Source organism: Metarhizium album (genome assembly GCF_000804445.1).
Source record: "Metarhizium album ARSEF 1941 chromosome Unknown scaffold_5, whole genome shotgun sequence".
NCBI classification, from domain to species: domain Eukaryota; kingdom Fungi; phylum Ascomycota; class Sordariomycetes; order Hypocreales; family Clavicipitaceae; genus Metarhizium; species Metarhizium album.
In genome coordinates this window covers 1,217,148-1,240,186 of record NW_024467579.1, presented here as the reverse complement: position 1 = coordinate 1,240,186, position 23,039 = coordinate 1,217,148, and the positions used below count along the sequence as shown (strand labels likewise).

The 23,039-nt window shown below is 57.9% G+C and overlaps 9 protein-coding genes across 9 annotated transcripts; 3 read left to right on the top strand and 6 right to left on the bottom strand.

Annotated features, from left to right (window-relative positions):
- Nucleotides 1-261: 261 nt before the first annotated feature.
- On the bottom strand, nt 262-2,235 carry MAM_03097 (uncharacterized protein; the record flags this gene model as incomplete). The annotated part of the gene is made up of 1 exon (XM_040821896.1): nt 262-2,235. One exon carries the CDS (start codon nt 2,233-2,235, stop codon nt 262-264), a length of 1,974 nt encoding a protein of 657 aa, XP_040680465.1.
- A 1,484-nt stretch (nt 2,236-3,719) lies between these two features.
- Nucleotides 3,720-5,850, bottom strand: MAM_03096 (zinc knuckle domain protein; the record flags this gene model as incomplete). The annotated part of the gene is made up of 2 exons (XM_040821895.1): nt 3,720-4,054; nt 4,119-5,850. 2 exons carry the CDS (start codon nt 5,848-5,850, stop codon nt 3,720-3,722), a joined length of 2,067 nt encoding a protein of 688 aa, XP_040680464.1.
- Nucleotides 5,851-7,906: 2,056 nt separating this feature from the next.
- MAM_03095 (protein ORM1) lies at nt 7,907-8,697 on the top strand (the record flags this gene model as incomplete). Its single annotated transcript, XM_040821894.1, has 3 exons — nt 7,907-8,048; nt 8,215-8,573; nt 8,647-8,697. 3 exons carry the CDS (start codon nt 7,907-7,909, stop codon nt 8,695-8,697), a joined length of 552 nt encoding a protein of 183 aa, XP_040680463.1.
- A 903-nt stretch (nt 8,698-9,600) lies between these two features.
- MAM_03094 (major outer envelope glycoprotein-like protein) lies at nt 9,601-11,511 on the top strand (the record flags this gene model as incomplete). The annotated part of the gene is made up of 3 exons (XM_040821893.1): nt 9,601-9,895; nt 10,075-10,898; nt 10,972-11,511. The coding sequence occupies 3 exons, from the start codon at nt 9,601-9,603 to the stop codon at nt 11,509-11,511; spliced, it is 1,659 nt and encodes a 552-aa protein (XP_040680462.1).
- A 1,826-nt stretch (nt 11,512-13,337) lies between these two features.
- MAM_03093 (Actin cortical patch SUR7/pH-response regulator PalI) lies at nt 13,338-14,101 on the bottom strand (the record flags this gene model as incomplete). The annotated part of the gene is made up of 2 exons (XM_040821892.1): nt 13,338-13,833; nt 13,908-14,101. The coding sequence occupies 2 exons, from the start codon at nt 14,099-14,101 to the stop codon at nt 13,338-13,340; spliced, it is 690 nt and encodes a 229-aa protein (XP_040680461.1).
- A 1,349-nt stretch (nt 14,102-15,450) lies between these two features.
- Nucleotides 15,451-16,213, bottom strand: MAM_03092 (uncharacterized protein; the record flags this gene model as incomplete). The annotated part of the gene is made up of 2 exons (XM_040821891.1): nt 15,451-15,930; nt 16,058-16,213. 2 exons carry the CDS (start codon nt 16,211-16,213, stop codon nt 15,451-15,453), a joined length of 636 nt encoding a protein of 211 aa, XP_040680460.1.
- Nucleotides 16,214-16,752: 539 nt separating this feature from the next.
- Nucleotides 16,753-18,854, top strand: MAM_03091 (uncharacterized protein; the record flags this gene model as incomplete). The annotated part of the gene is made up of 2 exons (XM_040821890.1): nt 16,753-17,133; nt 17,190-18,854. The coding sequence occupies 2 exons, from the start codon at nt 16,753-16,755 to the stop codon at nt 18,852-18,854; spliced, it is 2,046 nt and encodes a 681-aa protein (XP_040680459.1).
- Nucleotides 18,855-19,163: 309 nt separating this feature from the next.
- MAM_03090 (methionyl-tRNA formyltransferase) lies at nt 19,164-20,690 on the bottom strand (the record flags this gene model as incomplete). Its single annotated transcript, XM_040821889.1, has 4 exons — nt 19,164-19,854; nt 19,928-20,043; nt 20,108-20,196; nt 20,309-20,690. 4 exons carry the CDS (start codon nt 20,688-20,690, stop codon nt 19,164-19,166), a joined length of 1,278 nt encoding a protein of 425 aa, XP_040680458.1.
- Nucleotides 20,691-21,627: 937 nt separating this feature from the next.
- MAM_03089 (uncharacterized protein) lies at nt 21,628-22,598 on the bottom strand (the record flags this gene model as incomplete). The annotated part of the gene is made up of 2 exons (XM_040821888.1): nt 21,628-22,485; nt 22,581-22,598. 2 exons carry the CDS (start codon nt 22,596-22,598, stop codon nt 21,628-21,630), a joined length of 876 nt encoding a protein of 291 aa, XP_040680457.1.
- Nucleotides 22,599-23,039: the final 441 nt, after the last annotated feature.

Below are 23,039 nucleotides of genomic sequence, written 5' to 3'. Positions count from 1 at the left end.
CCGATCGAGCCTGCATGCAAGGAAAATAGACACGAGGCAGGGGCGGCAAGCATTGGTGCGGCCGTCCGCCAGACATCCACGTTCAGGTCACGTCCGGAAAAGTGCCATTGATACTGAGAAAGCGACCACTAGGGTAAAGACGGATCAACAATCAATACACGAGGGAAAGTCATGAGCGTCATCAGATTTCGTTGCAAATCTTATACCCCCCCCCCCCCTTTTCCAAAAAAAAAAGGCATTTGTTTTTCCACAAAATCTCTCTCACGAACGACGAAACATCAACGGCACCAGGGCACTCCGGCTCTCCACGCGGCACGCGTCCTCGACGACCGTGTCCGTTGCACACACGCCGCCGGTCCACTCCCTGCTCGTCATCAACCTACATGCCGCTACTGCATCAGCCGCTCTGCTCTTCTTGACGGAGAACTCCTTGCTCAGCTTGGAGAGGACTGCCGCCTTGGCCTTTTGGAGAGCGCTCACCCTCGCCGCCGCGTCTTGGGCGAGGAGCCTGTGCGCCTCTTCCTGTTCAATGTTGCGCTGGACAGCGGATATCCCGTCGTCCTGGGAGCAGGCCGGATCGTAGACGGTCGGCTGGAGGATGACGGGGTGCGGGACCGCCGCGAGGATGGGCGCCGTGATGACAGGTCCGCCAGGCATGGGAGTTGTGACGGACACGCGCTTGTCTGACGGGAGGGCCGCTTCTCTGGGCTTCGGCTTGGACGGCTTCCTGTCGTGACGGCGGGAGGGGGACGGCCTCGCGTCGGAGCCTTGCTCGTCATGGCTACTGCTGCTGCTGCCGCCCCCTCTCCGCCGCTTGGTTCTCTTCTTGCGCAACTTGGTGGTGAAGCCGACGTGCTGCGTGGACCTTGCGGCGGAAGCAGCAGCAGCGGACGTCTCCTCCCACAGGCGCTCGATGAGGGTGCGCTCCTCGTCGCTGAATCCCGACGCACCGAGGTCGAGATGCAACAACTCCCTGCTTGCTGCTTGGACCGCCGCACTCGGACTCGGGCTGGGCAGTTCCTCGTCGCTCTCGCACGTCGCGGAGCTGTGGTCGGACGTGGCCGTGGCCGCCGTGCTGGTCCTCTTCCAGCAGTCGTCTCTGCCAAGCGGCGCAAGCGCATCTTCCCAGTTGCCGTTGTTGGTGAGCATGACGTTCTCAAAGTCGAATCCCTTGACGGTGGCGCTGTGCGTCCGGATCAGGTCGCTCAGCTGGGGCGCGTTCATGGCGACGTTGCGAATCTGCAGGTGCCGCAGCCCCGGGAAGCGGACGGGCACTCGGGGGGGCCGGGCGGGCAGCGGCGACATGGGCGAGGTGACCTCGTGGAAGAGCTTCTTGGACGACCTGGGCGGCGCAAAGAGCGGATCGGACGACAGGGCCACGGGGCAGGGACCCCGTGCGCCGATCCACGAGAAGCTGAACTTGTCGAGGGACGGCGCAAAGAAGCGCACGTAGTCGTCCATGATTTTCAGGTGGTCCAGCCCCGGGCAGGGGCCGTAAAAGTCCCACGATTCCACGGATATGCTGAGCTTCTTGACCTGCCTCCAGCGTTTGCCCGCCGAGGGCACGGAGCCGAACCCCTGCGTGTGCCGGAGGTAGTTGAACGCCGAGGGGTGCAGCGACGAGAGGCTCAGCTTGTTGAATTTGTCGAGCGGCGCTCTCTCGACGGCGATTCGGAGACTGATGAGCGCATAGTCGACAACGTCCCTCCTGTACCTCTCCCGGGGGTCCTGTCCGGGACACCGGACCGTCAGGTGTCTCATGTTTGGCAGCGAGTGGAACGCCCGGATGAAGCTGGGCACGTTCGTGGCGGCGTGGAAGAGCGGTGGATACTGCTGCGTCAGGATATCGCCCAGCTCCGTGTTGGCGTACTTGCGACGGGTGAGCGCGGAGCCCAGGCTTGTATGCGGCGTGTACAGGAAGCACACCTCGTGGCCGGTGAGCGGATGCACAAGGGGCGGCAGGAAGGTCGCCTTGGAGTGAGCCATCTGGAACGTCAGGTGCTCGACGTGGTGGCCGATGCGGTTGAGGGCCGCCACGCGGGCGGGCTTGGTGAAGGTGGCCGGCGTGAAGGTGACGGTGACGCGGGTGAAGAGGTCCTTGGTGACGAGATTGCAGCATGCCGAGGAGAGCTGGCGGACCGAGGCCACGTCGGGCGTGGACAGGCGCAGGAGGAGACGGCTCTTGACGTGGTGGTCCCTCAGGAGGGCGATGAAGAGCTGCCCTCCCGACGACATGTTTCTTCCATGGCCCGAAGGAGCGGTGTAAGTGCGGTGAGGTAGGTGGATGTTGTGTGTGGCGATGCAAGCGGGCATGTGGTTGAATGTTCAACACAACCTGATATCCTGGTGTTTGGTATAATAGCTGATGCTTGATAACGTAGTCGAGTGCCGCCCTGAGCAAGCAGACGTGAGCTCCTCGACGGCCAGGAGTTGTGATAAGATTCCGGCTCCGAGTGTTGGTGCAAGTCGTAGGCCGTTGTCAAACTCTATCTTGACGGCAACTTGAAATGGCAAAATCATGTAGACAACCAATTAGGCGCAGGTACGGACATGCAGACAGCCAAGAAGACGAGGGGAAGATGAATGAACGGGAAGCGGGCGAGGAACAAGACGGTAGGCCCGTATATATCCCGTACCCGCATCCTGCTTGCTTTCGATCTTGATGCCGCCTCTCCTTGGTTTTTCCTCCCCCACCAAACTGCGTATTCATGTTCTACCGTCGTCTCGGCGTCACGGCTGGGCTCGGGAATCGAGTGGTCCTGAACGATCCAGCGGTACGCAGCATGCATGATGAACCAGAGGGTCCAGTTGGCCGAGGGGTGTCGCCGGTGCCGCTGGTGTCGCGACCGCGTCGGAAAGGCGTACGGAGGACCAACAGCCACGATTGGGCCAGGCCGGTCGCTGGATGGATTCGACTGCGGCGCGGAATGACCTGTGCTGAGCCCGTGGGACGCCCCTCACGATGCGGGCATGGATATCGTGCGTTGCCGATCTGACGGCGGCGTGTTCGCGGGGAAATGTCCAATCTGGCCAATCACATGCGCTTGTCGGGACGCGAGACACGCGTCGCGAAAGTTTGTCACGACCACGACGGCGACGACGACGTCGTTTTCCGGGCGCTCGGGAGTCAGGACCGCGTAGTGTGTGCAGAGTACTAAACGTCTTGACCGGTTTGGGCTCCTGATAAGTTGGGGCTTGGTCTTGGGGCTGTATTCTTCCATGCCGTCATACTTGATCCGACCGACTTTTTGCACGCGTTGAAACAAAACCGAGCTTCGAAACTTCAGACCAGTCAATGGCATCCCGCGGCATCACCTGCCTTCACACCCATCAGTGCCGTCGCGCAAAGTTCATCCCGTCTCTCATCATGGCGCTTTGGTCTGCCCACACCCATACGTTGGGAGCAAAAGTAAACAAAGGTTTCCAATCAGGCCTGCAAGCTGGTCGTCCTATGGCTTTGCATCGTCTCGGTCGCGACCGACACAATGTCAACCGCACCTCAAGCACAAGAGTCGTATTTCGACAACGTCTTGATATCTACTCTCATCGCCTGTGCCCCTTCGTCATTGGGTATCTGGAGGTTTCCTTTGCATAAGAGCAGTACACCAAACCGGAACTGGAAATCAACCCGCATGCACCACGCTCAAATGTCACGTCTTCTTCACGTGCAGCATCGCAATGCAGACTCTATCGACCTCTGCCTCTGCCTCTGCCTCTGCTTAGGCCTCGCGCCCCTCTTCCACCTCCTCCTCCACCACTAGTACTACCGCCCCTCCCACCCCGCCCGCCTTGATTGCCGTGTCCATCTCTGGACCGATTCGCGTTGATTGACTGGGGAGGAGGAGGAGGTGGTGGTGGTGGTGGTGGCAGGTGGTGATAGCTTCGCGTTGATGGGGGAGGCTTGGTCGGAAGAAAAGGGGGAGGGGCTGGGGATTGGGATTGGTAACCTCGGGCTCCAGGCGGAGGGGGATATCTGCTGGACTGACCTCCCCTCGGCGGTCCTGACGGTGGCGGTCCCGGTGGGAGCGGTGGTTGGCCAGCAAGTGGTTGAAAGCTGTTAACAGTGTGACTACCCATCATCTGTGGCAACTGGATGTTGCTAGACATTCGAATTTGACCGACGCCCCCCTTTGGTGCTTTCGACAGCTTCCTGCCGAGGAACTCCACGTCAGAGTCCTCACTCTCTGAGTAATGGATATTGGCTGTCCGTGCAGCGTGGCCGCGAATCTTGGTTTCAGGGGCCCGCAATGACTTCCTATTGCCTTCGGGGTTGGCAGCATCCTCGATCGACAATGTGCCACACCTGGAATCCATGTAGAGGCTTCGATTTTGTAGGGACCAGGTAGGGTTGGCGCAAACTCCCCTTCGCTGTCTGCAGTCCCCCGAAAGGTGATCTTTGCCACCACACACTGCGCACGAGCTGGGGAGATACACTACCGTGTGTACCGTTTGTTCTTCCGGGTGAAACGATCGCCAGATATCTGTGCAGCTGTCCTCCAAATGCTCAGAAGACTTGCAGTAGAGGCAAGCCAGACCCTCGTCCGCCGTTATTGCCAGCTTTTCAACACAAGCGGTAGCTTGGTGGCCCAGTTGACGGCACTTGTCGCATCGTTTTCGAATACTGGGACAGCAAAAGTCCCAGTGGTCAAAGCTTTGGCAGAATCTGCATTTGGCGCGAGAGCAATGAACTGCCCTGTGGCCTTCGTTTCCACATAAGAGACACATAACGCTTGGATCGGCAGCAGAGGGAAAGTATCTCCGCTGTTGCTCGAGCTCCTCTGCACCAGTTGGAACACCTTCTCTGATTATGGACGTGTCGCCATTTTGTGTCGAGTGTTTCGTCTGAGTTGGCTTTGGTTGGCTGTCGTTGCTAGAGACCTCGCCCTCCTCTGCTGAGCCGTCGTTTGTATCCTGCGTTCTCGTTGGCGGTGTCGCTAAATTCAACTTGGCCGATGGCTCAACGGTTGGTTGTTGCGAACCCGCATCCGTCCAAGACTTGATTTCTTCGATTATGGTTTGTGTGGTACCAGCAACTAGCAAATTCTTGGCCGCTTGCTTTGATGCCTTCTTCTTCGTCTCTCGCAGGCCACTATGAGAATCAATGTAGCATGCAAAGGCATCCGTCGCCACTGCAGGCGTGATTGCGGAGATGTTGTGCAGATTATGCTTGCAAAGTACCTGGACCCAGTCCTTGAATCTGGCAGGCCACGAGCCTTGCTTCTTTGAAGAAAGTACAGGCAGATCCAGTGATAATGAGCCTGTCGTGTAGGTGGGGGATTGACTAGGCATGGTGGCTCCAGCGAAAGATTCGAGTTCGTCAAGCTCGGCCTGGTCCGTCGTATGACCTGACGTCGGACCCCTGTTCGGTGCCGAAGCAGGAGAAGCTGATGCCACAGGGAGAGCGGGGGAGGTTGTCGTCTCTGCCGGGCTGGCCAGAGCAACGACTTTGCCTTTCTCCAACGCAGCGCGAGGATTGGTGTCGGATTCAGACTCATCAGCCTCGCCTTCCTCGGAGCCTCGATGAGTGTGGTTCGAAGGTGATGTGCTCCGCCTGGCCTGCTTCAAACGGCGCAAGGGGACATGCTCGTGCATGGTGGCAGCTGGCGAAGTGTTGTGAGACTCGGCCTGCTCGACCTCATCGTGTGGCCGTTTGTGACCAGATGTTGACGGCTGGCTATCCAAGTCCTGCGACGCATTCGTTGACTGACGCCGGCAAGACTCCCATGCTGGCTCGACAACGGGTTCTGGAACTTGCTCCTGCTCGGTCTCGGGCTCGTAGTCGCTCTCGACATCGCTGTCTCCGGCTCTGATGACGTCGCCCGGCGTCTCCGTCCCATTGGCGACACTCATGTTGATCAAGTCTAGTCGTGCGCCAACGGCCTGTCAAAACAAATGACGATTTTGCCTATTCTCTCACGTCTTTCGGTCCATACACCCATGGTGATCGTCGCGTATGGTTCCGGCGGGTTCAGTTGCGCTGAATGTTCTCTCCCAACCGTAGACCCGCACGAGCTTTCAAAGCACAGCTGCTCAGCTTACTCCGTACGTGCGGACTCTCCTACTGACTGGGAATCGATGAATAGGATAATGCAGCCGTCGTCCAGCCTTTGGGTACCCTTGAAGATGTGATGTGTATTCGGCGGGCAATCGTTCATCTGGGCTCCATGTCGCGGTATGCAAACTTGGGGAAAAAAGAAATTGGCATGCTCTGGCTCTGTAACGATATGCGAGGATTAACCAGGACCCACCTCTCCATGTTGTGCTACCCTACACTTTGTCTGGCCACGCCGTGTAGTGCCGTGCATGTCCATATCATGCGGTGAAGGGTTGGGCAGCGTCTGTTATGATTCCACCGCCTTGTTTTTATCCTAGTCCATACGCCGCCATATGTCGTCGCCTTTACACACTGCCCTGGCCTTTGCCTTGCGGCCTTGCGGCCTTGCTCGCCGACAGGGGATCAGGGGCACAAGTTGGGACATGATGAATGTTTGCTGGACAAATTGAGCGGCCGGCAACCGAAGACGCCACTTGTCGGGGCTGTACGGAGCTCAAGCGCGTTAAGAATAGATTTGGGAACACTATAATTCAAGTTATCAAGTAAAGCAACCTCCTGTTCACATTAAGGGGGCGTCGAAACGACGGCGCCCGCCGACGTGTCGAGTGCGACGTCAGCCTTTAATGCGCTGTTCAGCGGCAAATGGGGCAACTGGACAAGTCTATTGTTATCATGGACTTCTAATGCCGGGCTTGCTAGGATTTGGAGGACAAAGACGCTGCAATGCCGTAAACGGACACGACGTCGTCAAGTCGACATTGAAAGATGCAATAACTTAATACCAGAAGTGTTGGGAGTTCCATGCTCGCGACAGGGGTCAGAAGCCAAATCGTGGCACCCTTGAGCTTTGGTTCTTGTGTCTCGAGTCCTGCTTGGGTCGGAAAGGCTTCGGCCAGCTCCATCGACCGAGGAGCGGCAAAGAGTCAGTACGGGGGAGACGGCAGGCCGACGCAAGGAACATCTCACCTTTGGGACAGCGTGCGATGATCTGGACTGGGAACTGGGCCCCTTTCAATTGTTCACATGTGCAATGTCCAATGTTTTTCTCCGTACCAAGTCCTCCGTAGTCTTCGTCCCATTGATTGACCAGTGAAGCCAGCTGGCCACTCAGAGAATCCCATGTTGCAGCTGTCGCTGGTGTCCGCTCATGTGCCCGGCTCCTGCTCCTGCTCCTGCTCCTGCCACCGCCGGTGCTGCCTTCCTTCCTTGCACACATGACTCCACCAGACGGACCAGTTGACATCTGGACCTTGGTCCCCGGCTTCAATGTGCCGACATTCTCCCATCCGCCATTTCTCATCGTCGACCTCTCCCGCCCACAACCCCATCTGTGCGCGCTGCTATCGCCTCCCCAGTCACTCGTCTCCTTGCCGTCGACTTCTGTACTATCGCTCACTGTATTCATACACTGGCCACTGGCTGTGCCGCTTCTTCTTCCCGCTTCGTCACCACCCACCCTGCTCCGTAACCCCCCCCAAGGTCCATCGTGGTGCTCCGTACTCGACTCTCCCGATTCGCCGCTTCTCCCTTGGACATCGCAAACACCCATCCACGGTGAGACAATTAGCGTCGTGGCTGTCCTGTACTTGCCAGCTCAGTATCGAGTCAAGGTCCTCGCCGTTATACCTTTCTAGCACGCAGTCTGGTGCAACCGCTTGTGAGCCGGTGACTCGTGAGAGACTCGACGTTACGCGTCACCATCGTCGCTCCACGAACCACGACGCTGGTCTCTTGTCCTCTATTCTCGTACCCGACAATACCGCCAAACTGTCTTCCCCAATCCTTCTCCAGCGCACCGTTTCCTACGACGCGGGCACAAAACCTCCGCGTCGTGGAAGCGTATATCTAGATATGGCCGACCGAAATAATCCGTCTCGTAGGAGGAGGTCTAGCAGCATTCTACAAGTCTACCATGAACCGCCAGAGACGCTCGAGCAAATCAGTGACCAAGCTGTTCTGCCCAACTTGAACGCCAATTGGACAAGTGCAAAAGGTATGAATGAACCGACGCGGAGCGAGCAATTGAGCTCGACAACGCCACAACTGCCCCTACTTGGCAACAAGTCTCCGTGTCCCTTTGTCTTGAGCTGCCGGCTCTCTTGTCCGTACGCGCGTGGCAGGGTATGGACGACGCTAACGCGGTCGAATTTCTACTCTAGGAGCCTGGACCATCCACATCGTTCTCATTGCCGCCCTCAAGATTCTCTACGACATTATCCCTGGTGTCTCCCAGGAGACGTCGTGGACCCTCACCAACATGACATACATGTTTGGCTCGTACATCATGTTCCATTACGTCCGCGGCGTCCCCTTCGAATTCAATAGCGGCGCCTTTGACAACCTAAACATGTGGGAACAAATCGACAATGGCGCGCAATACACCCCTACCAAGAAGTTTCTCCTCAGTGTTCCCATTGTGCTGTTCTTACTCAGCACACATTACACCCACTATGACCTTGCATACTTCATCATCAATTTCTTGGCTGTATTAGCCGTCGTCATTCCTAAGCTGCCCTTTGTACGTCGTTGCTTCTACTTGATATCAATCTTGCCGTCATTCACCAATTCACTAACTTTGTGTAAACTTTCAGAGCCACCGGATGCGATTTGGTCTCTTCTCAGGACCCCCTGAGGAGGATTAGTACTACGGGTCGGATATCGTAGGGCGCCAAGTGGCGCTTAGTTAATGTAATTGATTTTTTGGGTCTCTGCCCAGAGGGGAGTTAGGCCCCGAGTCCTACTACAACAGTTGTCGAGGGGAAGACAGCACGCAAAGTGGTGGCGTTTGCGGCGCAGGAGACACATACACAACAGCGAGCATGATAAGGGCGCGTCCCGGCCACGAAAAGCCCTTTGTCGTTTATAGCCGTGGCCCAGGAAGGGAAGGGATTGGATCTGGACATAGTGGCGGCCTCTACTGCTCCTATATCACTATAAACGTCATCGGCGAGTTCAACAAGTCTCATATTCCAACATTCCCAAGTCCCTGTTTTTTCTTCAAAGTCTTCCATGTGGCCTCTGATACAACGTGACGTATAGTCCAGGGACACATGTCTCCTGTCAAAGTCAAAACATCATAAACTCATAATGACAAAAGGGGAGTTAGAATGAGGAAACGACTCCTCTTTCAACCACCTTTGGCCACACAGACGAATCTTCGACTGAGGACGCTAAGTAAAGACCAGCCCCCTTCACCGCGGCTGGTGACATACTGCTTACACCTAGACTGCGTCGAACCCCACGTCTTTTCCCGAACTTTATTCTTTGGATCCAGATGAAGATGTTGTTGCTGCTGCTGTTGCTGTTGTTGGTATGCAGGATCAGCGAGCAGTCACTCCATCGACTATCAGCTCCCCGGCTGCTATTTCCCCGGTGCTTCTATAAGAAGCCGTGAAATCTCGCAACATGTTTTCCATCTTTGGGTTGTTCTCATCATTCACACTCGCTTTTGCTGTCTTCTCTTGGCACATCCTTTGAGGTCTGGTTTCTTTTACTTTTGCCCTTGTCCGGCCTTGGATGGTTAGTTCTGCATTACGTGCATCAAAATGAGGACTGCTGCCATTCTCGCCATCGCGGGTTTCCTCAAGAGCCATGCTCAAGCGCAGCCTTCAGTGGCTGAGCATGAGCCCTCAGTCGATGTCGACATCCAGGGGCTGAATGAGACTGACGTTGGTCCCCAGGGCCCCAGGGGCCTGCTTCCAGATGTCTGCTATTGCGCCAGGTGCGGATATAATATGAACGTCTGCACCTGCAAGGATCCTCTCCTACCTTCGTGCATGGTAAAAGCAAAGCTTCACACGAGCACTGTCACTTGGAAGCCGGCTACTTATACGTTTACCAGTACGCAAAGTAACACTGGCGGGCTTACTGACACCACCAGGGTCAAGTTTACCCACAAGCCAACTCGCATCAACACCAATAGGATCATATTCAGCGACCCTGATGGGGGGTATTATTCTACGCCGGCGTATTCTAGGCCTCATCGTCCCTGGCCAACTCACACTTGGGAACCAACCAAGCCCCACGAGCCTACGTATACTGTCGAGCCAACTCTTCCTGGGCCAACCTGGAGGCCAACTCACAGTCGGCAACCAACCCACACGTGGGAGCCGACTCACACGTGGGAGCCAACTCACACGTGGGAGCCGACTCACACGCGGGAGCCAACTCATACTTGGAAGCCAACTCACACCTGGGAACCAACTCATACCTGGGAACCAACTTATACCCGGGAGCCAAGTTACACGTGGGAGCCGACTCACACGCGGGAGCCAACTCACACGCGGGAGCCAACTCACACGCGGGAGCCAACTCATACTTGGAAGCCAACTCACACCTGGGAACCAACTCATACCTGGGAACCAACTCACACGTGGGAGCCTACCCACACATGGGGACCGACTTATACCGACGAGCCAACTCCCACCTGGAAGCCAACTCATACTTGGAAGCCAACTCATACTTGGAAGCCAACTCATACTTGGAAGCCAACTCATACTTACGAGCCAACTCCCACCTGGAAGCCAACTCATACTTGGAAGCCAACTCATACTTGGAAGCCAACTCACACCTGGAAGCCAACTCACACGTGGGAGCCAACGCACACTTGGGAACCGACTCACACGTGGGAGCCAACTCACACTTGGGAACCAACCAAGCCCTACGAGACTACTTATACCATCGAACCAACTTATACCAGGAAGCCGACTCGCACTTGGAAGCCGACTCACACCTGGAGGCCAACTCATACCAGGGAGCCAAGTCACACCTGGACGACTACAGAGCCTTACGAGCCCACTCATACCGGCAAACCAACTCTGTCCCGGCCGAGCAGTACCTGGGAGTCAACTCGCACCGGAAGATACACCACCACCTGGCGTCCAAGTCACACCAGGGAACCTCCTGACAACAGCAAGCCTACCCAGCCTGGAAAGAAGAAAACCAAGGCACCCAAAACCAAAAGTACAAGCAGCTACGCTGCCGTGCCGACGTACTCTCCAGGGCCAACCCATACCGGGGAGAAGCCAACCTACTCCAAGCCCGCCTACACGACGTCTTTGAAGAAAGTCTTGCTCCCCAGCCCCGGCGCCAACATTCAGCGTCGCTCAGACGACTACCACGAGGCCGCTGGGTGCGGCGCCGAGGACGTCAAGCCATGCGATAAGACTCACCCTCACTGCCCTCACTGCGGTAAACCTTATGACGAGGCTCACCCTCCCAACGACGGCACGCCCTGCGACGGACATGACCACGAGGGCCACGCCTGTCCCCAAGGCTGCCACCACCCTGCGCCTGCTCAGAACGGGACGCAGTGGCTCGCTCCGTCTGCGAGCATGATGGGCGGTGGTGACCGCATGCCCGTCAGCACAGACACACCCATCAGTGCCGGCGAGGTGACGTCTGTTTCTGGCACTGCCCTCGGCATTGTCTTTGTGGCCGGCTTCCTTCTTTTCTAAGAAGGCCAGGCTCAATGCTCAGTGCTCTGCAGAGGGGATCTTGCAGCTCTCACGGCCGCCCGACGGGACTACCGGGGCAGACGTAAGGTAAGATATTTACATCTCCAACTAACATGGTAATGGAGACGGGGGGAGCTGTGAGATGTCCCTCGAGGGCCTTTTGCGGCCCCCCCCGCGACGCAATCTCTTCAACTCGAAAACGCTCAAGTAGAAGACCAGTGTGTGTGCGTGCGTATCTATCTTGAGCCGTGAGAACGATTTGTGCTGTAAGAACCAGCAAAGGCTGTAGTACAAAGGGGGACGACTCCAACGAGTGGCGGTGCAGTGGTGATAACCAACACCGGGGACCCGACATCAAGAGATTGCACGTGCGATGGACGGGCTCGACGGGAGGGACGAAGAAAAAAGGGGCGAGGGCTTTGGTTTCTCTGATTTTTCCACCTTAGTTTCATTCAGCGTGACGTATGATACACGTGTACGCGCACCATGTTGATAATACCCGGATAGTTGAAAAAAAGAATTTCCTGGTCCACGTCTTTGGCGCACCCGGCCACGCCCGGGCACCCGAGTCAGTCTATGCAGAAAGAAGAGGATGGAAGACGAAAACGACAGCCAAACAATGACGCCTGGGGTGCCGCCCTTGGGAGAGCTTAAAAGCCGCCGTCCACTTCTCATTGCCGGACCAGCCTTCTGTTGGGGACCCGCCATGGGACCGCAAACCAAGTGTCTGGAAGGAGATGTGGTTGACGACGAGACAAAAGTATGATGTTTACATGCAGTTTGGGGGGTGGCCAGGTACATGCGCGTCATGGTGCTGGTAGAGAGCGCGTCATGCGTAAAGCCACGACCAATTGTCTCCGAGACGAGATGCGAAAGTTTGGTGTTGAGAGGCAGGAAGTAGAAGTAGAAGGGGAAGGGGAAGGGGAAGTGGGGGTGGGATTTCCTATTTGGGACGGTCTTCTTTCTCCTTTTTGTCTTTCTTCTTTTTTCCTTTATTTTCTCGAATTCTTTAGTTTTATTTAAAAAAGGCATCACTAGAGCAAGAGCAACAAGTGCGAGCGAGGCCCATGGACGTGCGGGACACAAGATATAGCACAGTAGTACGGAGGACAAGTACAATAGTACCGCCACACAAAAGTGGCGTGCCAGAGGACTCGTGTACCACATCTTGTGGCTGGAGAACTTGATGGCTGCGGACAATCGCTTTGCGCAGGGGCCACGTCGCGGATCCGTCGAGGACGCGGGCACGCGGGACTTTGTCGCCAAAGGCTGCGAGAGCCTCGACTCGAGTCGTCCTTGACGATGTCGGTGTGTGATCAAGGGCCCGAGTGTGTTTGGACTCGTCAACTGGGACCGGCACAGGCCGACGGTGAGGGACACGGATACGAGAATGGTGACTGCGGCACGATTCTGGTCGTCTGCGAGAATGAGGAATGAGGTGGGTATGTAGAGTACGTCTGTTACGTGTATAGATGGCAACATTTATTATTGACTTCTCTCAAGGACAAGTAAGAAAAGAAAAGACGCAAGGGATATCATATCATTTCTCGACGCACGCCTGCAGCCGTGGAAAGGCAGCAACGGAAAACACCTTGTGCGACAACCCGCTCTCCTTCCCCCCCCAATTCAACGCAGCTACACCGCAGTCGCAAGTCCAGCAGTGACGACGTCGCGCTCCCGTTTTGCTGTCACGACCCTCCTCGCCCAAGTGCCTAGCTTCGCTGCATCTCAGTGGCTCCCGTCGCCGAAACTTGGTCGTCACTAGCCGCTTGCTAGTGGACGCGTTTATGCACCCGGCTCGAAAACTCGAGGCACATCCGCACCGTTTACCAGAAGCGACGTAGGCGGCGCTTGCCAGTGGCAGCAGTGTCAGTCCCCGTCTCCTTCTGGACATCAGACTTCTTCTTCCTGCGGGCACAGCAGCAGGTGAGAAAGACGACGGCGGCGCCCAAGAGGGTGAAGATGGCGGAGGCGAGGATGAGCCAGATACCGGGACCCCACCTGGCTCTGCTGACGCCATTTTTGTTGACGTCGCGCTTGATGATGCCAAAGGTGACAAAGTCGCAGGCCATGGCTATCAGCGTGACGATGAAGGTAATGACCGACACGAGAGAGGCCAAGAATGCGCCCACGGTGCCCGTGAAGATGCACAGGAGGCAGGCGATGAAGCACAAGATGGTTGCGACCGGGTGCAGAACCATGACCCGAGTGAGACCCTTGGCCGTGCTGGCAGAGGCGTCGCCAAACTCGCTGTCGTCGAGGCGGTTCATCAGATTGGCAGGGTCATAGCCGATCCTGGAGCGAGTGCACTGATCGGAATCACTATTCGTGCCACGGGTCAGCAAGCACTTCTCGCGAGCTTTGTCGCGTACGGGCCAATGGGGGCAAGGGCTCACCGTATGCCTCGAATGCAGTAACCAAATGTACCAAACGTGACCTGGTCAGCCCCAGCAGCGTTGGACCCGAGGTCGACCTTCATCATCGAGAGGTTATTGATCACGGGCGCTGTAATGTCCACCACGATGAGAAGCACAAACGACACGAAGAGCAGCAATGTGCCGATGTGGTGGATGAATCTGCCGAAACCCATCTTGAATTCGCTTTCTCGTCTCTGGTCGGTATTGTGTGGTTTCCCTTGGTGTTGCTCGTTGTCAAGATGGCGCCGAATTAGAGGAGCTATGAAGATGAAGACGTTGGACGGAGCACTCGCACACGACGGATGACGCAACGGTATGGCCAAGACCTGGTTTCGTTTTCAATCCGGCTGGGGGAACCGGCAGGCATATAAATCGACCGTGTCTCACTTGCACGGGCGGTCGGACGCTCCATCTTCTGAGCTATCTGGCCTCGGGCTTGGGCCAAGGCCCTTGACCCCCTTTTGCCCTGCCAAATCTGCGACGTCATCTCAGCATGAAATTAGCCGACGACCCTTGCTCGTCTGGGGTCTGAGAGCAGTAGCACCGAGTTTGGTCGTACGTTCCGCAAGTTGATGCTGGTCTGGTTGGTCGGGCTTTCGAGAACCGGGGGTACCCAGCAATCGAAAGGTAATTCGCAAATGTCGACTTGAAATAAACCACCACCACGCTGAACCTGGCGGTGGGTCTGTTTGCTGCCCTGACTTTGGGCCGCGCCACACACGTCGTAGTGGCCGCCGCTGGTTCAAAGTTCGTCCTCTTGGGGCCATCATGTTCGGTACCGAGCACGGAGGACGTACATGTGACATGGCCCGGTGCCGGGAGGCAGAGAGATTGGCAGATGGGTTGAGTGAGTGTGGCACAGCAGCCGCGAACCCTACCACGGAGCCGATCCACGATCCACGAAGAGGTGGAAACCAAGGTTTTCGCTTCCTCGGCGCCAAGGCTGCAGTGCGCTGCTCAAGGATACACATGCAAGGCATGTCGCAGTGGCTTGCGTGCCTGTGGATCGTTATTTTGAGGCCTCCCCCTTGGCCGTAGGGACAAGAGTCATGATGCTTTGATCGACAGACAGCGTTGCCTTTGGCTTGCAAGAGCTTGGTGCCTCCAAATTTTGTTTGCCGGCCTGCCTGCCCGTTGCCCGTCCCGCTGCGGCAAGCCTTTCCTGGCTGGACGAACAACCAACTCACGGAGAAGTCCGTACGCCGTTCCATGGTATACCTCTGTGTTGACGTGTCTTTATTATTTTGTCTCGTCTTGTCAGGCCCGTCCACATACGACATACGACATACGGTAGTTGCCATGCAGCCTGGAGCCTAGTCGGTGATTCGTGTTTCGAAATGGCCAGGCAGATGGAGCCCAGACTGGGCCGGCGGGAGACGTCCAATTTCCAGCGTTGCAACGCGTCCAACTAGCGTGGCGTTGTGTCCACGTAGATGCCAGCTGGACGGCACACCCGTGGCAATGGGTATTATGCAGACTTATGCAGAGCAGAGCAAGCAAGCGCCACCTTTCACTGCGCTGCTCAGTCCTGCATTTTGCCAGGCACCCATCGCTTCAGTTGCAGCCGCTCCGCCTTGCGCCCTGATTTGGAGGCATTGTTGCTTCCCACGTCGAACAGCCAGTGTGCCAGGCCGCTTGAACACATGGTCTGAGGCAGTGATTGCTTCAGCGTGGCGGCCAGGAACGACTTGTCTTCGCGATATGCTGCCGGCCAAGATTGGTAGAGTGGCGATCCGGCCATGGCGAAGTGGTGTCTGTAAGTTGGTGCCGGAAAGATTTCAAGCGTGAACTGCCTCTTTCCTGGTGGATGGCCGGGTGCAGTTGTCATGCACGGCTGGTTGCTTTTGAGGCCATTGCCACTTTCCGAGTCGTCCAGGTCGGCCACGCATACGTCGGTATTTATATGATTCTCGGGCACGTCATAGGTGAGGGGGCTGTACTCGACCAGTCTGCTTGCTGTGGCAATCTCCTTTGTTACGGACACAAAGTTTGCATGGTAGCCCTATGCGTGCATTTTGGGTTAGAATTCTGGGCAAATGCTTCGTCGCCTCGCCCAAGTGCAGGCAACACCAATGGGCTAGCAAGGGCAGGGGGGGGCTGTTCAGCAAAGCAATCGGATATCGTCGTACCGGTGTCATCTTGAAGACCTCGACAGGTCCGTATTGCTCCAAGACTTGCAAAACTGAGCGTCGCTCAGCAAATGTGACGGGCGTGGGAGAGACCAGGACCCGGATGGACCGCTCGGGAAGGGAACGCCGGCGCGCAATGTTGATGGCTGATGACATTGTACGTCGGGAGACTCGACAGGCAAGCTTCGTGATGCGAGTGGGAAGACGGAGGAGGCCGTACGTATGTGTCGGGTGGAATTTTTTTTAAAATTTTCTCCTTTTTCCAGCTTTGAGAGCTTCACCATGTCAGCTCATCTCGCCAGCGTCCAGAAGAGGCCAGGGCTGCATGCATCTCGGGTGGGACTCGGCCGTTGATTGGCTAGATGGAGCTCATGCTGACAACATGGTGGGGGAGGGAAGGCGGCTCTCGGAAATCCCCAAGGCTAGCTATCATATCATGTCAGGCTCAAGCGTCCAAGACTTCAATTTACCGCGTTCGGCGTTCAACGTCTTGACCCCAGGTGGAGCGCTACGCGGCGCGAGATACCGACGCTGTCCGCTCGAAGAGGCACAGAGGCACCTCGGACGGCCTGGGCCTGGGTCGGGGTTGGCAAGGCGAGCGCGGTAGTCCCTCGTGCCCGCTCCCTCGACCGTGAGCGCCTTGATTTCATCGGCGAGCAACTTGAACAAGGCATAGATAGGAGCGTTCTATCAAGATGGCTACTCCAACGCCTATGAAGCATGCACCTTCGCAGCAGGGTCGCACCCCTTCGCAGCTTGCGGCCGCGACTCCCCCGGTTTCGACGCCCTTCTCGAACAACGCCAGAGCCGCCTTTTCCCCTCGAGCTCCCGGTTCGTCTCCCCAACAAGTCAAGAAATCCCCGGCCACCTCGACACTCATTGGTCACACGGGCATGGGAGCCTTCAACTTTGATAGTCCTTCCACCGCCGCCGCTATGGGTGCACTAGGAATGGGCGGCGGCTTCGACATTGGACTCGACAACGTCGGCGTCGGCGGATTAGACGCCATCGGGGCTGCGCTTGCCAACGAGGACGACAAGCTGAAGCGGCTCGACACAATCTTGAACCTGTTGAGTGTCGGTGTGTCCCCTTGCCACGCCGGATTTGCCCAGAAGCTGATGCGTTGTGGTAGACCAAGAAAGGACTCGTGAGCGAAGCTAGTCTCGAACGTCTCGCGCAGCGCATTGGCCTGGAATTGCTCTCCGAAGAGCAAAGGACCCCCGGCGGTCGTAAGACGAGGACCCTGGCCATTGCTGGGTCTGCTATTGCCCTCGATATTGTGCTTGACAACAATATCGTTCAGACCGTCTCCCTGACTTACCATGGGTCTGCCCCCTCAGTATCGAGACACATGGATGCAGCAGGCCGAATCCTACTCAAAGACCTCAAACTGCTCCCGGCCCAAAGCCCGTTGACGAAAACTCTCGAGAACTTTGCCTCCAACTTTGAACGTCTGGCCGGCTTGGACAAGCTTAGCATTGTGCCAGGGCTCGACTGCCACGAGGCTTTGGCTGGCATTTACGACAGCCTCGACAGACTACATCAGTGGGACCTGTCGAATTTGCGTGAGGAGCAAGACATGAAAGGAAAACCAGATCAATATCTCCTCAACATGGTCATGTGCTCTAGGCATGGGCGGCCGGTGATGCACGACAGGGATACAGTTGGACTCGCCCTGCAGTATTGGAGGGAGCTACGGTTTATGCCTCCCTCGGCCAAGGACGGCATGGATAAGTACGTCTACGAGAAGGAAAAAGTCTGGTCACTTCTTCTCGGGTGTGCCCCGCTGGACGGCATGGAAGTGCCGCCCGTGAGAGTGTCGGACAGCTGGATCTCGAAAGAAATCACCAAGCAGGATGTGATGGATCCCACAAAGACCGTGCTGGACTGGCAAGAGCCCGACAACATGTCACTGCCACAGTCGGAAGACAACAAAGATGCCGGAATGGACCTCTTGCAGGCTGATCTTTCCACCACAAGAGTGCCCAGAGTCATGTTCACCGTCACCTTCGACCCGCCTGTTGTCCTACCCCAGAACGACTGGGCGCGTCTCTACATGTACGCCAACGTCAGCCCCCCCAACATCGTCAACGAAGTCGGCCAGCGCGGCCACCCGCTGCTGCCCCCGACCTTTGACAGCCTGCTGTTCCCCTTTCCGTCCGGGGTCAAGGTCGACCCCAGCGAGTCCCGAGCCATAGTGCGGCAGAGGCCAGTCCGGGTTTTCAAGACGGACGGAGCCAAGACGGTCAAACATCACCACACCACCCTCTACATTTACAAGCCCATCTACTCACAGACCGTTTCCGAGATGCCATTCTCGCACCCCCGCCAGTTACTAGACATGCTGCCGCTGCTGCGACAGTACGCCTTTGTATCGACCCTGCTCGAAAACAGCTTCGGCTCCAAGACACAGCCCGTGGACAGCCCGAGCCCGGCGCAGCCGACAGATACCAAGACCAAGAAGCACCATCTGGCAGGCTACATGGACGCCGGAGAGGCAGATGCGCCAGAGGTGGCCAATGCGCCTGACATGAACCTAGACGTCATTCTCTGGGTTCACCCGGCTCCCCACATGCAGGTCGTCTTCCCGATGGGCAAGTCCACGGCCAACATCTCCCTCAAGATCCTGGAAGGCGGAGTCGTGGAGATTGTGGACGAGAATATCCTGCACTGGAAGGAGGACGGGGAGAGCCGGTGCAAGAGGAAGGACTTTACAAGGCAAAAGCTGGCCAAGGCCCTAGAGTACATGGAGGACTTGTGCCTGTGGTCCGAATGGATACGCTCGAGGTTGGGCTGACGCCGTGGACGTGGCAGACGACTTGATACCCTGGTGCGGAGCGGCGCAGGCTCAAAGCACGGAATGGCCATGGTTTATAAATAACCAACATGTCCTCCTCTTGACGTCTCGTACGAGTACCTGCCTGTGAAAGCCATACATGAAGGCTATCTATCCATGAAATAACCCGCGTGAATGTACACAAGACTAAATTAGTGTCTGTAGTTGTCTATTCCGAGACTGCCGCGGTTCTGCGCGTCAGGGTTTCCTTGTCCCTTGTCCTCGGCGACGTCCGTGACGTCTGTCTGCAGCTTTTCGTCGCCGCGACCCTCATCGGACAAAGCTCCCAAGGCCAGCGGCGGCCATCTGCTCCGGTTTCCCGTCGACCTTGACCTTGCCGACGCGTATCCAGGAACCGTCACGAATGCCAATCAAACACGAGCCGTCCGGTCGAGGCATCACCCTCGCCTCGTGCCGCCCCGTCCCCGCGTCACCTACTAGCGCACCCTCGTGCTCGCATACCAGCGTCGCCTCGTGGGATTGCCGCAACACGGCCCCCTCGGCACAGGCGGCCGGCGCGGCATCCAAGAAGATGACTCTCTTCCTGACGCCCTTGCGACTGACGAGATGCGTCCACACCGACCCGAGCACCCTCAGCCTTGTGCCGAAATGCTCTGCCGTCCACGCAGCCCAGTCTACCTGTCCGTCGGCCTTTGTGATCTTTGGTGCATGGACCAGCTGCGTGCCCTGCAACTCGGCCGCCTTCCAACCCACGTCCTCCCGGGGCGGGACGTGCACGCCGTCCCGCAGTCCCCGGATCAGCATGTCGGCGCCCTCGGCCGCCGCAGCAGACAGGACCTCCTGGAGCGAGGCGCCCCGCGCCACGGGCATGCCCGGCGCAGGGCTCTGCGCAAGAATCGTCCCGTGGTCAAAGGCCCTGTCGTCCAGCGTCTGCAGCGACACGCCCACGTGCGTGTCCCCCCTGAGGAGGGCGCGGTGAAGCGGCGCCGGGCCGCGGAGGCTGCGGGCTTCTCGTCAGCGCCAAGCTCGGGGATAGCAGTACCAGAGCAGGGTGAGGGAGCCGCCAGACGTACTCGGGCAGCAGCGACGGGTGGACGTTGAGACCTCCGTACTTGGCGGACTTCAGGATCCGCGGGGGCACGAAGAGCCCGAACGACACGACGACGACGAGATTCGTGCCGCGGGGAAGCTTTGTCCGCGTCAGCGCCTCTCTCCCTCTCTCTCTCCGGCGGAGGCGTGCACGCGCAGGCCACCGAGACGGGTCGACTTGCCTCCCAGTTCCGGAACGTCTCCCGCTGGTGGATGGGGAGGTTGAGCTGTTCCGCGAGCGTTTTGCAGGGCACTGCGACGTGGACTTAGCGCGCGCGCGAGCGAGCACGAGCTTGCGTCGGGGGCACCGCCTTGTTCCCGCGCAAACTTGACGGACACATGGACGCTGCGAGGCCATCACCCACCTTCACGAACCGTCTTGAGGCCCCTCCCTGTCCTTCTGCCGGGCAACACCATGACGTCCAGAGCCTCTACCAACGCCCTGTTCTCCACGTGCTCGCGGTGCAAAGCCCTCAGGGACCCGCAGCTGAACGTGTCCGAGCCACAGAATAATATCCTCAGGGGATCCGAGGCCTTGTGCGAGCCGTGACGCCGTTGAAAGGGGGCGGCGGATGGAGGCGCCCGGCCGAGGTGGGCGTGAGCCCTGTTCATGAGGCGCAGCATGGCGAGGGCATCATTCTCTGCTGCTATTTGCCTGGTCGGGGGGCTGTGTCCACTTGAAAAGAGATGGGCGCGGCGTCGCGCGTGCAGTGAAGTGATTGTCGGGCCGGTGACGATGATGACCATGTCGAAGTTGCGTGGTGCGTGCGTGTTTTGCGCGTTGGGCGTAAACGAAAACACGGTTACGTGCATATCCGGATTGCAACGCCGTCTCGTCTCGTCTGGTTCCGGAGCACGCATGCGGTCCCTGCACTCAAAGTACGTACGACCAATCGGCCCTGTCCTGCATTCACTCCCTTGTTTCAATGGCTTCTTGTATTCTTTTTGTTTCTTTTGCTACAGAAATGGTGCACGCTGCGCACAGGTCCATCGTCAACAGCCGCCAAACGCACGCCCGCAACATACTCGAGTCAGAGGATGGGAGAGACTCCATGTCACATCAGAGCGCCAATTGTCTGCCTGTCACTATTCGCCCATCCGTCTATCGACCGATTCCTGCTTCCTCCTCACCCATAATGGCATCGACTAGGTAGGGGAGGTCCCTGAGGCGGTAGACTCAAGCACGAGGCAATTCGGCATGACCCATGATGTGTTTCTCGGCCACAAGATTGGCAGACATGCCACGTTTCCGGGAGTATGCGAGAGAGATAGATGTTGGAAACATTCGCCTGTTTCGGTATCAGCCCACGTAGGACCGGGGCCGGTTTCGAGCTCAGTAGACCGTACCTTTCAAGTGTCGATTGCATTCCTCCCCCCCTCGAGGAGCTCCCAACTCGCCCACAGAGACATTGACGGCCGCTTTCGAGGACGCAACAGCGTCATCAGATTGAAGTTGCAACAGATATAAGCGGCCCGTTCTTGTAGCCAAATTCCCGTACGAGAGGCTCGACGGGCTTGGGTCAAGGCTCAGCCTGCCCAAGCACGGCGTCTCTTCCAGATCCAGATCCATCCAGATCCATCCAGATTCAAATCCAGGTCTGCCCGTCCGTGTCTGCACAACAATCCAAGCAGACGGGAAGCCGTGCCGCTCCACGCCCACGGCACATCTGCACACCTCCCTTGTTCACGCGGCAACGCGCCAGTTGCAGCCGACGGTCCAACACTCCCCAGCCAGAGTGACCTCCCAGACGGGCTGCTCAACGACGACCACGCTGCCCTCGCCGACGGCAGGCCCCCCCTCCCCAGCAAGTATACACGCCTTCAGGCCGCCGGATGGCCCTGCCCTCGCCCTCACGAGACACATGTGCTCGCCGGGGCTGACACGCTCCACCGTCAGCCTCAGCACGGCATCGTGGCCCCCCGTTGCCGCCGACTCCCGCCCCTTGACCTCGGCCAACCACCCCTGCAGCCGGGCGGCATGTCCCCCGGGCAGATACTTCTCGCCGCGACGCCGTGGAGAGAACGCCCCGGGAAAGCCCGGAAGCCGCGCGTCGTCGACGGGCTTGAAGCGCGGCGCTGGCCGGAAAATAGGCTGGTGTGTGCTTGGTCCGCCGCCGTCCGCCGCTGCCGCTGCCGCTGCCGCCGCGGGAGGGGACGTGCGATGCCCAGGAGTGCCGGGAGGACTCGACGGCGCAGGCGAGATGGACACCCTCCGCCTCTTGGCCTCCCGCCTGTCCGGCGACGACGGTGGCGGCGGCGGCGACGACTCCGTCCCGGCACAAGATGGGCTCTGCGAAGGAGGCTCGGGCCCCGTGTCCTGCGACGTTGTCAGGTCGTCGCATCGCGTCTCGTCGGCCTCGTCCCCTGGCGACTCGTCGGCATCCACGTCCTCGAGGTCGTGCGGCCTGCGCTGCGCGAGCCGCGGTCCGGATGACGACGAGCCGAAGCGCGGAGTTGATTGGAACTGCTGCGGTGCTTGCGGCGCCGGGCTTTGCGAGGCGGGCGGTCGTTTGGCCAGCAGGAACCGCCGCGGAGTGGGCGTCTTGACGCACGAGCAAGTCAGCAACGAGGCCGGAGCCGGAGCCGGAGCCGGAGCATTCTTCCTGGAGAGATGGGGGAGGGAGACGGGACGCTTACCGTGGGTGGCGGGCTCATGCTCTGTACCGAGGATTCAGCGTTGTTTGATTGATTCAGATTCCTCCATGCGCGACGGACGGACCCTGGCGTCGTTCTGACCGCTCTTTTTGCGCGGCAACCATCCGGCTGCGCCCAACGTCACCTTGCCCCAAGCAGTCACTCTGCAGAATTCTTCTCGTCCATGGCCCGTGGCCGCGGTCATTGATGACTCGCTAGGGATTTCCTCTTCACTTCTCCCCTCTTCTGCGCTCATCCGTCCACCTCATGGTGCGGGCAGCCCCTTCATTCACCGACGTCACAGGAACACTTCATCTTACGTATTATTGTCATTGACCAATCATGTCGGGCAGCTCCTTTGGCCCTCTATATACTTGTTCATGCCATAGGCACGCAACTTCAAGGATAAGGTTCCCCTGAAGTCTGGAGGAAATAATGGAACAAGAAATGTGCCAGTCGACA